Source organism: Tauraco erythrolophus, chromosome 6 (genome assembly GCF_009769465.1).
Source record: "Tauraco erythrolophus isolate bTauEry1 chromosome 6, bTauEry1.pri, whole genome shotgun sequence".
Lineage (NCBI taxonomy): Eukaryota > Metazoa > Chordata > Aves > Musophagiformes > Musophagidae > Tauraco > Tauraco erythrolophus.
The window spans coordinates 44589913-44605625 of NC_141470.1; the positions used below are offsets into that span (position 1 = coordinate 44589913).

At 38.8% G+C, this 15713-nt stretch overlaps 1 protein-coding gene across 6 annotated transcripts in view; it reads right to left on the reverse strand.

Annotated features, from left to right (window-relative positions):
• The window catches only part of RALGAPA1 (Ral GTPase activating protein catalytic subunit alpha 1), a 146741-nt gene that overhangs the window by 518 nt on the left and 130510 nt on the right, over positions 1-15713 (reverse strand). For 3 of the 6 annotated variants that reach the window (XM_086613850.1, XM_086613848.1, XM_086613847.1), the window contains one exon: positions 8245-8369. In XM_086613850.1, the coding sequence (XP_086469976.1) occupies positions 8245-8369 (125 nt within the window). Of the gene's footprint in view, positions 1-1231; positions 1347-7823; positions 7830-8244; positions 8370-15713 lie in introns of all 6 variants that reach the window. The other 3 variants (XM_086613851.1, XM_086613849.1, XM_086613845.1) reach the window with 2 other exon arrangements.

Here is a 15713-nt window from a genome sequence, read left to right on the forward strand (position 1 = left end):
GTCTTTAATGAGAGCATGAAGGTTAACAGCCTGTTGCGCATGAAGGGAGCGCTAGGAATGCAGCTGAAGAGGTGGAGTGAATCGGGGGCCAACTGGGAGAGCAAAACGTCTTCTCCCATCCCAGCTTTAGTTGGTCCTTCAAAAGGCAAACTCCTACAGGGCCCACAAGGCAGAAGCTTGAACAGATCATACTAACTGGATGCACTATACGTTAATGTTTCTTTGTAAAAGGAACAAGATGAATTTGAGATAACGGTACGTAGTTCATCAGCCCGGCGCCCAGAGCTGCGCTACAGCGGGCCCCGAGTCCTCGCTGCGAGAGGACAAGGCTCTTCCCTTACACACAGCCCATCTCCTAATCTTCTTCCATAGCAATACAAAAGGAAAAGGAGAAAATATGAAATCAAATTTACGTTCTCCTTCCCACATACAGAAAATTAACACTATGACGAACTCACATCCACAAAACTAAACTGCATTTTGATTAGCCATTTACAGACTGACAGCCTGCTTGAACTCAACTATCTCAGTCACCACTGATCGCTTCTGACCCGTACGAATTATGGACAGAAGCTTTAATCCTGCAGAAGTCAATGGGGAAACCCCTGCTGACTTTAGTAAGCCAGAATATATCACTTGCTATTTCTTCCACATCACGCTATTACTGGTAATTCTTTAAAATAATAATGCAATAATCAGAACTGAAGCTCTCTCTCCCTCAGTATATATTTCATACACAAGGGGTGCAGAAACCATTCAGAACTGATCACAATTTATTTTGAAACACTCCTCTAAAATCAAATGAGGTCATCAGGTAAGAAGTCTAAGAGTACATTTATAACGTACTGTCATAAACCGCAGTGATTTAGCATCCTGGCTGTCTTCCTCGCCTGGTCCATCACCTGCCTGCTCCAGAGGGACAGCACGGTACTTCCTATCTTTTTCAAACTGACAGGACCCATCGAAGTGACGGGGGGGCGGAAAGGGCTGTTATTTGTTCCCCAGCTGGTGACAGTAATTCTGTTCATGAACTAGGTACTTCATTGCCAAACAATCTGGAAAAGCATGATAATGCCTGACTCACTGTGCCTTGCAGAAAAAGGCAGGCAGGGAAACATGCACTCTCATTTTCTGAAATTCTATCTTGTTCTAATTTTACAAGGAATTAAAGCATTTCAAACGGTGGAAGTTAGAGAATAGAAAATAACCGTTGTTGTTTTGCACAGCATACCATTCACAGCTAGCGTGAAAGACCTTCCGTTTCAAGCCTTTGCCCTTTACCTTGATGTGGCCAATGCTTTCTAGTGGAGGTTTTGGAAGGAGAAGAAATATCACAGCATTTCTTTCTTTGTTGAGAATGAAGAAGTGATGAGGAAGGAGGAGTGGAAAGAAGTGAGGAAGAGGGGGGAGAAAAGATAAAAGATAACAGGTGTGAGACATGAGACACGAACCGCAGAGATTGAAGGGTATTAACAGATGAGCACAGAAAACGGAATTTCGAATTTCATTATGTAATTGCTGCTCATGCTACAGGTTAAAGAGAGTGATGAGTTAGTTATGTGCAATGAAGCAACAGCTCTGAAATCCGGCATCATACTTACCAACTAAGCATTACAAGAAAAAAAGGAAAAGAGAGAGAAAGAGAGAAAAGAATTCTATAACATTATCCAGATCCAGTAACCTTATTCATAGCAACTGAGATACATCCTAAACATTGTCTGAAATGCTTGCTTAAAGTCTGTGAAAACAGTTAAATACTCACACACATACACACAATCAAGAAGGAAAAACAAATGGCAACTCAACATATGGCTTCTGCTCCCCAGCTCTTTCACAGTGTTAAGTATGCTAAAATTATAGCCAGCCTCAACATGAGACTCTTGAAATCATGTGAAGGAGAAAAAACATAGAATTTAAGCTAGTTAGTCTGTGTCAAAGTGTCAAACTCTATGTGAAATTTTATCACGGGTTGGATAAAGAAAACCTTAAACCCCCTCCCTCCTGTTATTTCAATTAAGGTATTATTCCGGTTGTATCTTAAAATTTTGTTTCTAATTCCTGCAGACAGAAGCACAGATTCATATGCAATCCCATTTTTTAAAGAAACTGACTTAGAGCTATTGAAGAACAGAAGTCATGTAAAGTGATTTTCACATCTAAACATATCACACCAGAAGAGTGAAGAATAATGGCACTTAAAATATATTTAAAGTCTGACAGCAATCAACAGGCTGATTAGTAACTCAATTTCTTTGGATTTTAGAGAAGCATATATATCTCTATATACATACATACGCACGTACACACATGTGGATATCAAATGTGGTAAATAGAAATTTTGCAGGTTTTGTTTCCCCTTCATAGTTTTAAAATCTTTGGTGTAAAACGTTCTTATCTTTATCTCTCTACATAATGAAATACTTCGTTATCCAAAATATAAAAATAGGGTAAAATAAGGCAGCTTTATTAACAATTGATCTAGAACTCAAAAGTTCTATATAAAAAAAAACAAAATAGATGCATTAGGATTTTTAAGAGGTAGAAAAATATCAGGAAATGATCCATATTTTTCATTTCTTAGGCTTGACAACTGACAAATATCATAGCCCGATGAGCTATGATATTTTCAGGCCATAATGTAAAGCTGTTTCAATTGTTTCTGAACAAGCAGGTGGATCAACAAAGTTGAAATGCGACATCTTCCCACTCTATTTGAAAATTTTAGGCTCTTCTAATAATAGTATGTTTGTTATTTGACTCAGAAATTAACTATTTAAATGTAAAACGGAATCCTAACTACGCACAGACGGAGTCAGAAGTGAGGCGAGGTGGAGGAATCCGGAGGTGTAACACAGGCGTTGGCATGACTCATCTTGCTCATCAGTTCTGACTTTCCAAGAGGTAAAAAATTCACCGATCAGAAGCCTGACAGGGTGCTGCACAGTAAGACTACTCTCAGTACGTCTAGCTTTATCTTGTTGTCTGGATCAACATTTTCCCGAGTGCCATCTCTGGGAATGACCACCGAGCAAAATACCATTTGTGCATGTTGGTAAAATTTGATGGCCTTTTAAGACACTTTGGCTTCCCCACCTGACCTCTAGGGAAGAGGGCAGTCATTTTGGTACAGCTTGTGCCCTTGACCACTCTTAGAAATTCCAGCCCAAATCCAGCCAAGTTATCCGTCATGCTCAGCAGAGCCTTCCTAGAGTCAAGGAATTAAGTCTCTCACTAATTTTGGGAAACGAGGAAAGGAAGCAAGAAGCAGATGCAGTGAGAGAGACTGCAAAAGCAGCTGCAAAGCAAGATGAGAAGGTGAGGAAGAGATGGTTAGTCGCCTAAAGACCTGTGAGACTGGAATGGGGTAGGAGAGAAAGACCTGTGAGACTGGAAAGGGATAGGAGAGAAAGAACCAAGAGCCAGCCATGATGGAAAAAGAGCAGCAGAACCCATGTCCAGTGAAGAATGCTCTTCAGAACCTGGCTGGAAACATATAGGGTAAACCTGTTCCTCTCTGTTAACTAACATCTGTGAAACTCACTGGCAAAATTACCATTTTTTTCCACTGGTGGAGATTCAAGCAGAGGTAAGACAGCTTACCACTACTACCAATCAGTGCCCTGTCTCAGACTGCAGGAGCTGGTGGTGGATCTAGGGGTTACAGTTTTGCTTATGGATTACGTGGCCGTTAATCAATATGACAGAATTTCTCTCTTGCCCTATGCCTTAAAACAAAATGGAATTACACAAGGAAAATGTGACAAGACAATAAATTTGTAAAGTCAAACATTAAAAAAACAGGAAATGTCAGGATTAAAATTTAATTTCATCCCCTTGGGTATATGCAGGGGATGCATTTTAATTGGACAATCATACTCTATTTTTTTCAGTGGACCCATTTCATTAAATGTAGAAAATTGATCTGCTTAGGTCTCCAGCAGTCCACATTGAATTTACTGCCTCAAAGCACTGAGGATTCCCAGCTTATTATTGTCCAAGTGGTTGACTTAAGGACGATAGTTCAGAAATGCGTAAAGTTTCAGCTTCAGTTGTTCCAATACAAAATTTTTGGAAAATTTCAGTAAGTTCTGAGGTTTTGCTCTGATTTGGAATGAAAAAAAAAAATTCCTAAGATTGGACTGGAGAAGGGATAATAAGAAACTCTTCCCAGTCCTGCCACACATACAGCCCTCATTTCTGTATTTCAGCTTCACTTCTGATCACAGACTTCAGCCACCACCATCAACAAGTGTTGCTCAGATCCTCTGTGAAGGAGTAATACAGGGCCAAAAAGATTCTTAGTTCAAAGTTATACAGCAAACAAGCAGTAGAAGAGATTAAGATGCAGGCTGTTGAACATGGGTTTCTCTTGTGCAAGGCTGAAGTATCATCACCTCCGCAGTCCCTGCTTCCCTGCCTGTCAGCTGGCATCCCCGCTTACTTTGAGAGTCAGGCAGCAGAACTGTTCTGAACACAGGCTTGAAATAGAAGGCATGATTGTTGGGATCAAAGAGTCTGATTCTTTTATCACAGGGAAAATACTAGAACTAATGTAGAGAGGTCCCTTCTTTATAAGGGTTACTATACTGATGTACTTTTTTTAGTAGGAAGAGAGGAAAAAAAGAAGATAGAGAAAAACCAAACCCGAGACATCAGAACAATTTAAAGCTCAGAATCTTAGCATCATGGGGTCAATAAGCCCTTCAATACCATTGAGCTTACCATTGATGGTTCCTGCAACCTATTCCGGTGTCACAGAAATCTGCTTTACTCAACGGCTGCATAGCAGGAATTACTCTGTTTAACAGAGTATTTGCAGTTACCTTCTTTCACAGAGTCGGTACCAAGTAAAAAATACAGAGGCAACTGAATGATATTCTGTGACTAAGTGCAGGTAAATCTCAATTTTTTTAAATGTACGCGTCCACTACGCTAGTCAGGTTCCTAAACATGGGAAGGTGGACTTGTCAGATACTTTGACAGGGCAAATTAAGTTTCTAGATAAAACAGCAGCAGCCACAATCACATTGTATTGAAGAGCAACCACTCTAAGGAAGGGAAATGGCTTTTGCTGAGGGCTGAGCCTTTGATAAAATATGTCAACCTGAGGAAATCGAATTCATTACCGAATGGCATGTTCTCTACTTGCTCTGATTATCATAGCTCAAATGAAAAAACTGGCATGCTGAAACTGGCCAACAGGATCACAACGACAACGATGAAACTAGAACACCTAGTGATGGGCTGTAGTAGCTTCACAGTTTCTATAGATCTTCCTCAGAAGAGGAAATTGTATATAATATTTTATAAAAATTAAACATATTCAGCAACTGTAATCTTGGAGATCACAATCCAGCTAAAGAATCAAGTCTATAATATCTGAAATGTCAAAATCTTTTGTAGTCTCTTCTGGTCAATTATTTTTCATTTAAAAAAAACAGACATAAATTAAATATTATGTATTTTAAAAAAGCATTGTGGTGTATTTTTGAAGCTGGTCAGAAATTTTCAGATGACATGGAAACATCTGGCATGGAGCCTGCATGGTTTTGTCTGAGTCATCTTGGGGGTGATGGATGTGTGTGGATTCCCAGGCAGGACTCCAGTGGTGCTCCCGTGTGCAATCCAGGCACAATTCAGAGCTCTTCACCTATCTTTCAAAAAATCTGCCTGTTGTAGAGACCCTGGCATCATAGGGATATGTAGGTTATTAACAGTCCATCTGGTGGACTCATTCCCGGAATCACAGTCTGTCAAAGTTCTAGGTGGTCTGTAGCCACCTCGCTCACAGGTCTGCCTTTGCTAGAACTGGAAACCAGTGGTTTCCAGGCTAACCCCAAGCCCTGGGCTAACCTTGCAGGCAGGTGACTGCAGTGTTAATTTATACCTGCCTCAGGCTTTAGAATTTGTGCACTCCAGAGTCAGCCTGGAGGCAGGTGGTATGGTGCTACTCCAGGCACTCTGTCCTGGAGCCCAGTGTCAGAGCCTCAGGAGCCCGGGATCGAACAGGGGTCAGCCCCCAGGCTGCCAGCAGGGCTGCTGGAGCATCCCCAGCATCTATGTGCTAGAAGGAAAGCTCAGAGTCAGGCAGGTCCGGGGACAGCTTGTTTAACACTGATGCCAGGTCACACTGTGCTGCATGTCTGTCCTAGGAAGCTCCTGGCTGCTCCTGACACTGATGTGTTGGTCAGCTCCACTGCATAGCGCAAGGTCCAGAAGAATGCAGCCCTCAGGACAGGACATCATGTTTTGTGGTACGTAAATACACACGCAGATGTGAAATACATCACAAGCTCCTATTAATGAGACTCCTGCAGCAAATGATTGCATTCGATAGAAAGGTTAAGTCTAAAATCAAGTTTCTAAAAATCATAATCTTTTTCCAGATCATGTTAGAGAATATCAAGTATGACGAGGACAATTTTTAAAGGAATACAGGAATGGCCACTCTAGAGCAGTGTCCTCCAATGCACCAGAAAACTAGTGCAGAAAAGCAGCTTTGCTTCACCCGGAAAGAATGAACGAGCCAAAGAGGGCAGAACGATTTAGCCTGGAATGAGATTTCCGAAAGCGAACAGGCAGAACCGGTACAGGGGCACTACAGCATAGAATACATAGTAGCCATTCCAAAGTGTCTGGTGTTGAATACTTACTGAGTGCATTAGGTAGGAAATGTGGCAAGGAATGGTATCCCTGGTGATTGTTTTTAATGTTTCTACTTACCGATTTTTCATATTCAAGTGTTTCCATGCATTAAATTATGTTACTAATTTTTTTTATACTGATTTAATTAGTTTTAAATTACTTTTAATTTTGTTTCCTTTTGGTCTTGTCTATTTGCACTGGCATAGCTATACCACTTATTATACTTTGAAACTACACCCTCATTTCTACTTATGGTTTATACTTTCAAGCGAAGGAGTCTCAACATTTTAACATCTCTCATTTTAACATTCTTTCCGTTGTCCTATCACAGCTCTTCTATAATTTTAGAATTTATTATTTCTGCATATTTTTGCAATTGAGAAACAAATTTTGAAATAACAACTTGCCAAATTAATTTATTCTTAGAATATTTATTTTATTTAGATTTATGGCTTTTCCACAGAAGCATTTTTATTTATTTGTCATTAAATAAAGGTTTCTGAACACAGAATTTCAAGTGTTACACATTCTTCTTCTCCTTCTCTCCTATGTTTTCACTGCAGAATGTCTTACAACATCAATGAAAGACAATACAGGGTACAAAACACACCACTGCCATCCAGTACTACTTGTTCATGCTGAGAAACAAAGGTCAACACAATAAAGTGTTACTCATTCAACAACTGTCTCTATCATTAGTTACCTTAATCCCAGAACCAGTGTTAGTGCTTCATGCAGACCTGAGGTTAGTAAGAGACTAAAACTTTAAGAAGATGTAGCGGTCATTTCTCAATCAGTGTGAAATTCTTTTTAGTGTGAACAAGGGCAACAAGGAAAGTTCGCATACAATTTGGTTACAAGCTTAGTGCTCTAGTAAAAGTAAGAGGAACAAAGGGGTTTTTTGGACACTTTGTCTTACCTTCAGATAAACAGAACTGATATTTAATGATCTAAAAGAGGGGAAATAAAATAATGAAATAATCATAAGGAGTTCAAGAAATTTCAGAACAGGAAGGCCTTGAGTTACTCATTTTCTTTTACCGATTTTTTCATTAGTAACTGAAAATGCAGTATCCTCTTATAAAACAGGTATTTTACTGGAAAGCAAAAATGACCTTAAAACCAACTTTGCAGCTAATAACCTGGAAACAAAAGTGATGATTGCAAGGCTCTCAGACTTCCAACTTAAAACTTTACATTCTAAAAACGTAGTGAGCCCTAAAACTTTCTTACAGGGAAAGTGTACTTAGATTAAGGAATGTATCTACCTGAACTAGTCTGGATGAAGGAGTTACCCACGCTTCCATGGAGACTTTATCCAGAGGAATGCAATAAAACTCACTGTAAAAATACAGAGTCTGGTTGCTATATTAAAGTAGCTAGCCAAATCTTAATGCCAGGCAATGGCTTGCAATGCCAGAAAACAGAATAAAGATTTAAAAGCAACTTTGCCCAGGTTCTCAAATATGTACATATAGTCTTTCAGATTAATGGTAACTCTTAATGGTGTGCCAAGGTCTGAATTTTTAGGTTTTATAAGTAAGGATACTGCATTTCAAACAAGATTGTATAAAAACAGTTCTTTACTGTACTTCTTACCTGTCTCTGAGGGCAAATGGTGGTAAGGTGCTGGACAGAAAACCTGGGCAGCAAAATCCTCAAAAGTTGTAGGCTCTAGATGGTGTTGAACAATCGTTTGCAGGTATCGTGCTCTCTCTTCATAACTGGTTTAGCCAAGAATTAAGGATCAATTTATATCATGTACTGTAACTGCTAAATATCAGTGCCCAGTAATTCAGAATTCTTGGTTTTGTTAAATACTTATAATGTATTCCAGTGACTGTACACACTTATTTTTAATTCTTTACATAACTACGATACTATCTGATGCACTGAAGTAATACGACCTGTAAGATAAACATGATTAATGTAAACCTTATGCTTCAACTATCTTTTCTTCATGTCTGATGCAAAACTTTCTGAAATTTTTATTCAAACAACAGAAACTTAGATACTCAAAAGAGAGTAAGTAACTGTTTTTCTGTACTCTGGTCACAACTAAATATAAAAACATTACAATTTTTAAAAAGTATAGCATGAAACATAATCTTAGCATTAACAAAATAACTGATTTTGCACTTCTCCATAACAAACTGTTCCACAATCCCTAAACACACACACACACACACACACACACACACACACACACACACACGCGGTTAAGATAAATACATAGCAAAATTTGAGTATTGGGAAAAACATCTCATCAATTATGCCATTAAAACAAGCAAGAATATTTGTAAAGAATCCCCAGGACCCTTAAATACTGGCTAACGGGGTGTCGGCAGGGCACTGACAGCAAAATACTGTACTTCTTCCTTTTCCCCGCGTTCTCCCTCTCTGATATTATTGACGAGAGACCGGTATCTTGAAGTGTTGTTGCTTTTGAAGAACCCTCTCCAGGCTTCTTGTTCCAGCAGGCCTGATTGTGCTGTTAGCACAGAGAGAGCGAGAAAAAGAGAGAATATTTCTGCTGTTCATGAAAGCAACTATGGAAATGGCTGTCAAAATGTAGAGCAGCAGGCAGCAACATACAATTATCAAGAAAAACTACCATGCTGGCTTCATGTCGAATAGTTCCTGAACTGAGAAATCAGATAACCTTTTCTCTCACAACTTTCAAAGTCCTCCAGCTGGACTCAATACGTTCAATGAGGGAGACCTCCTCCAGTTGTCTTACAGAACTGTAAAATGCTTCAGAAATTTTTCCTGGCATTTACGCTTGTGTATTTTTTTTTTCCGTATTTTATTTGTAGATAGTGAGGTCATTTTTTCCTTACATAGCTCAGGTTTATTTCCCTAAAACCCCCACAACATGCTGTGGAGGAATGCACTCAGAACCAGCTTCTTGAAGGTTCTGGGGTCCGACTTCAGGTCTGCTGCTCTTTTTGGGGACAACAAGGGCAGTGAGGAAACTACCATTCTGACTCAATTTCACCACCTGTGAAACGGGCATAATATTCAACCTGCAGACATTTTTTAGCAATCCAAACATAAAAGCTGCATTACAAATGATAACATTTTTAACAACAAGTGCTAACATTTAAAATAAATAATGGTATATCATTTTCAGTTACAATAAGCAATAAAATTCTCAGCCTCAAATTACAGTTGGAAACAATACCCTTCATCTTAGCTTTTAAAACTATAATTTGACAATTACAGAACTTTTCCTATTAAACCTTTTTGCATTTTTTTCTGTACAATACTTACAGTAGATTTTGCAGTACACCTAAATATGAAAAAATGTATAGAGAATATATTATCTGAAAACAACTTCTAGTGAATAAACTGATCTTCATTGTACATCTCAGACCACAGCCTCATTACATAGCGAAACTGGGAAACAACTTTCCTTCCAAAAACCGTGTTCCGAATTCTTTCTGGATCCTGAGACAGCTGAACCTCAGCAGAAGTCTCAGGCTGGAGAAGCTATAATAGAAGCACTGGGACAAGAGAAAATATAAAAATCTCCCATTGTAATGGTTCTTAGATTGGGGGATAAACACAGTATTGAGGCTTAACAGAGAAGAGTAATATAGCATGGTTTTTAAGAGGCTATGTATAAGTGGTAGAGGATGAAACTGATGGTTGAAGTCTAAATAATACTATGTATCTCACAACTTGTTGAAAAGCACTTTTTTCATTGGGGGAGATTCACAGCTGCTGAATTTTCTGCAGTTAATAGAGTCCTTTGATTCACAGCAGTGCCCCTTGCACAAAAAATACTGGCCTTTGTGTATTACCAGAAACTAATTTTCTATTTGGCTGAAAAGGGAAAAATGGGGTTATTGCTTCTCCCTCCTACAGAGCTTTTCATTATGCCTGATGCACTCAACTTCTAAGCTCTTCTGAGAAAAAAAAATAACTGAAGAGGCAAGAGGTAGAAAAATGAGCTTGTTAGCACATTAGAAGTGAAGTATCTTGGTGGGCCCTAGAAATTCCCAGTGGTGTGTTAACTTATCACTCTATGCATGCTGGCACTGATAGTCTCCCAATTGATCACTCTCCTTTTGCACCAAAGGTGCTGCCAGGAAGGAAAGGCTGAAGGCCCACAGGAGAACAGGCTGCTATCAAAACAAGCTGTTTTTAAAAGTCTGCTTGAATGGATAAAATGTTTCATGAAAAAGTAGGGTGGAGACACCTACCTGCTTTTAAAATGCTCTATTTTCAGAGGTCTCTGAAGGAAATCTTTTCGTTTATCCTATTATATCCAAAGCTTATACACAAATAAGGCAAAAATGAAGGAAAGTTAGTGCTTTGAAAGTGACAAGGACTGTCCCATTCTCCAATCTAGGTACCTACCTCCTAACCAAATAAAGAAGTCTCGACCCAGATGCTGACTGGGGAGGATAATGATGTTTTCATTACACAGTAGAGAGGACATGCTTATATCAGTTCTAGAAGTCTAATTCAAACGTGCACTTAGTACACCCAGAGAAAAGTAATTCAGCTAGCCAGGTTGCCTCTTGTCCTAACAATCCACAAAACCATCTGCAGCTTGTTAAAAACAGAACCCCGCTTAAGAACAAAACGAAAATCTGATGCGAACGCCAAGTCAAAGCTTGCTGTGTTCTGCACTAAGAAATGACACTCTCCTCAGAAGAACTCCTTTTCTGTATTAGAGACTCAGTAGCTGAGGTTGGGATACTTTCATCTTCTATTCACTCACTTGAGAACATTCTAGTATTTTACACCTCCGAATTTGCACGCTTTTGTGGCTGAAATAATCTAGTTCTATGCTGTACTTGAACACAACTATCTGCAAGAATGACCATAAACCCATGGTAGTTAGTTTCTACATTGGTTCTAATAGGCTAGACATTTACTTCTTTAAAACGCTGCTCTCTAGGGAAGAGTTATTAGCACCTACAAATTGAGTGGCACATACAAACTCAATGGCTAGTAATAATAGGGCAACGCAAGCTGTACTCTTACTGGGAGTGGATGTTGCCACTGGCATCAGCAATTAAGATGGAATGGGAAGGATGCACAGACACACCGATGGAGAAAGGCTGGCACAGGGAGTGACTAAACACTAAACAGCGTTGGTTGTGAGCTTTCTGCTTCTGAAGAAGGTGCTAACTGGAATAAAAGTAAATGGATAAAAAGATAAGATATACATTAATTATACAGGCACTCACCCAAATCTGTCAGCTAAAAACTGGCAAATATATAATGTGCAAAAAGCGTAACAAAAAAAATCTAATGAATTCCTTACACTTTTTCAGAGGATATTGTTCTGAAAAAGACAATCAGTACAAGAAAAAAAACAGGAATCGTTTATAGGTCACTCAGGCAGCAGTTAACTCCAGCTAAAATTTCATTTGTATTACGATCCATTAATTTCATTTGTATTACAATCCATTTCACTTATTCCCTAAATCTGCAATTGTTTCTATTAATACTGAAAATATTGTACTTTCCCTTATTACTGTAACCATGCGATTTTTTTAGACCTGTTGATTTGCACTTGGGAACAAGCACCAAAATTCTGGCTGACAGATCACCTACTTGTGCTTAATCTGTCTGAAAAACATCATCTCATGTCTTCACCTAACAGCTCTCCATCACTGTTGGTTGTATCACTTTCTTTTTTAACTCAAGCTCTGTTTAGATTCCTAAGGCAGAATACATCTACATCTTGCAGATGCTTTTTGCATAATCAAAGCTAAAAATTTTCTAGCCATCTACATGAATAAATTATCTAGGCTCTTGCTTCACATCTCAGCTGATGCCATAGCTTTTTATTTGACCTCAAATATGAATTTTATTCCTCCTTATATCTACTCGGAGCATTGCAGAGCCCACTTTCTGAACATACTGCTTAGATGGGGCATTCTCTTCAGATGCTGCCACCAGTCTGCCACTCTCTAGCACAAATGCAGGCTACTTATTTTAACTTTATAGTCCATACCTATTTGTTCAATTTTATCAATACTACTTTTGGCTCCAGTCAATTAACACAGTCACTCTCACTCACCTTGACATTTTTGGACAGGCACTTTTGTACTTTTTTCCATGACTTCCTATGCTTAGCACCAGGACACCACAAACATCCACAAAACAATCCCCCCTCAAACTCCCCCCTTTGCTATGATGCTTATTGGAAAAGAAACAAGGAAAACATCCTGGAAGACTTAAGTCTGTTGCTGTGCAGGATCACACAACTATTCATGCTGTCTACTATTGTTTCACACTTCCCTGAATTTTATATCTGCCTTCATTTGTTGTCTTCAGTTTTACAGCGATTTTTTTTAAATTCTGGGGGACAAACACCATTTGTCTTGTGCTGTACTCCATCGCAGTATAACAAGACTGGAGTCTATGCTAAGGACATATTTGTGCCACAATAATACAAGCAAAACAGCTCTCCTCTCCTCTTCATCCACCATCTTAATCATTTTCCTTTATATTCAAAACAATTCCCTCACACTGCCAATTTTTTTTTTTTTTTATCCAGGGCTTTGTCATCCTTCAATTTGGTGAGGCAATGTTTGCTACATTTTCCCACATCTCTAGTTGAGTTGTCTTTATTTTTCCCTTCCTGTAATCTAAACCATGCAATCTCCACAAAATCCCATACTTCCCATTGTTCAGCCTCTTCTACTGTCTCCATCTTTCAAGTCCTTCTGTTGAATTCATCTCCTCACAGTCATTTCCATAGATTTATTGTGTCATTCTAACTACACGTTTTCTTTCCATTCTTCTTATTCGCACTTCCCTCAAGTTTCAGGACAAAGTCTTTCTGTAAGTTTTAGAACTGAATAAAATGCATTACAGTAAATCTATTTTGCAGTTAAGGAAGAGTGGATGCACGGTTACTATGTTACAATCATCCAGGGAATATCAATCCTAAAATGTCATTAACCTGAGGCTGAAAACAATGAAGAAAAAACAGTTTCAACATGGAGTAAAATTTCCAAGACTTTAATTAAGGATATGGCACTTCACAAGTCTGTAATCTATCTCTTACCAGAGCATCTAAGTGCTAGATTCACAAAAGAGATGGAGAAGAAATCCTAGTGCCTGGTCCAGAAACCATCTGATAACAAACACTTCCTGAGCAGGGACTGGAATCCAGCGACTCTCTTCTCCCAGGAAAGTACCGTAACCATTAGGCTATACAGATGAGCATGTACTTTCCCTGTGATTCAGAGGAGATCTTATTTTATGAAACGAAGAGCAATTTCGGCAGTGAACGGAGTGTGCCTGATTACAAAATGTCCTCAGTCCCAATGGTTAGAACAGTTTTGTAAGAGGCAGGAGATGCAGCCTCAAAATTGGAAACCGCGCTCTCATTTCCTGGCTGATTGATGTAACTAGGGAGTTACCTCCTGTTGTGTTTGTGTGGGCTCTAATCCAGCGAGTATACGTTCAAAACTCTTAGCATTGCTGCCTTGCAGGTCAGATGAGCAAAGAAATACCTACCTACTCAACGGATAAAGAGAGGTATGAACTTGGCATTTGGCTGTTGAGGACACAGGAAGGACTCGGGCAGCTCTAGCATGCGCTGCAGCGGGCAGATCTCCAGGGAAGGGTGGCAGCAAAAGCTTTAGATACTAGTGCTCTTCAGAGGCATACAAGACTAGGCATTTACTGCGTGGAGATTCTCATCAACTATATTTTAGACTCAGGCACCTATAAGGCTAGTCGTGAGGAACTTGGGTCAGTTCGACAGAGTAGTTACAGGTCTAACTGCTCTCGAGACTTTTGGAAAAAAAAAACACAGAACACCTTTATTAAGACAGATTTCCTCAACAGCTTCTGGAAGGAAGGACTATGCTGAGGAACCTACTCAATCACAGAAAGTTAATAAAGGGCTGAAGAGATGCACGGTTCATTAATTCACTAAAACGTGGATGGAAATATTTGTAATGTCTGAAAAACCTCTTTAAAAGATCACTATTTAATTTGTTCAACAAAATTTAAAAGGAATGTATTTGTGAAGCACCTAAAGTCACCAATGGTAGAAACCCTGTATTTTTCCAAAAGTCAAAAGAAAGGATTTAGCATTTCAAATACCACAATAAAATGTTATGCCTCAGCTTCCATTTTAGTAGATGACTTCAAGAAGATTTAAAATGCATCAACATCACTATAGTTCAGCAAATACTCTAGAACTACGAAGTTCCAAGTTGTAAGCTCAACAATTCTGCAGGCATTTCTACATCCCTACGAAAGGGCTGGTCAAGTCCAGTAGGCTGATAACAGAACATTTTTTTTTTCTTTTTAAGAAAAAAAAAAAATCAGAATTAAAACAAAAGGGCTCCTTTTGTGAAAAGGAGTAAAAATGTAGGGTCTTCACTTGATTTTTTTTCCATTACTGTCTCCCATTCAGAAAAACTGAACAAAAAATTGAAATGAGACACTTCCATGAAAGATTTCTTCATAAACTTTCCCTCCTGATGCTTTTGTGTGTATATATATCCATGCAGCACTGTGTAGAATATCACGATATAACTATATATTGGAATATGTGATGACAACACTGACAGTATGTAGTAACTGAGATTCTTTGATTCCAGTGCTAGGAAAAAGAAGAGTTTTTGTTGATGACCTAGAAATACCTCTTAGAAAAAAGCCAGAGAACACATTTCTAAATAGTAAGATGGACTTCTTCAGGTTAAATTACAAACTACTGTCAGATACACATGTACAGCTGCATCCCTGGCAGTTCCAACTGTTAGCAAAATCATCTGAGAAGTCTATATATATTGATATGATTGTGGAGAGTATGACTTTGTCAGCTAGGCATTTAGAAACTTAATTTAGACAAGCAGAAACCAAAGCACTGCTCCATCCTTAACAGGAAAATGAAAATCCTCCACTCAAAGATACTTGCCTGTATGATCAATAGACACCTGCAAGAAGGTTTTTAATTGCATGTATATACTAGTTATGTAAAAGAGATTAACACTATTTTAAAAAAAGCTACATAAGATGACACCTTCAGTTACTATGTTTGCCCCCTCAGCAAATACAGAAACAAACCTCTCTTTTTCTAG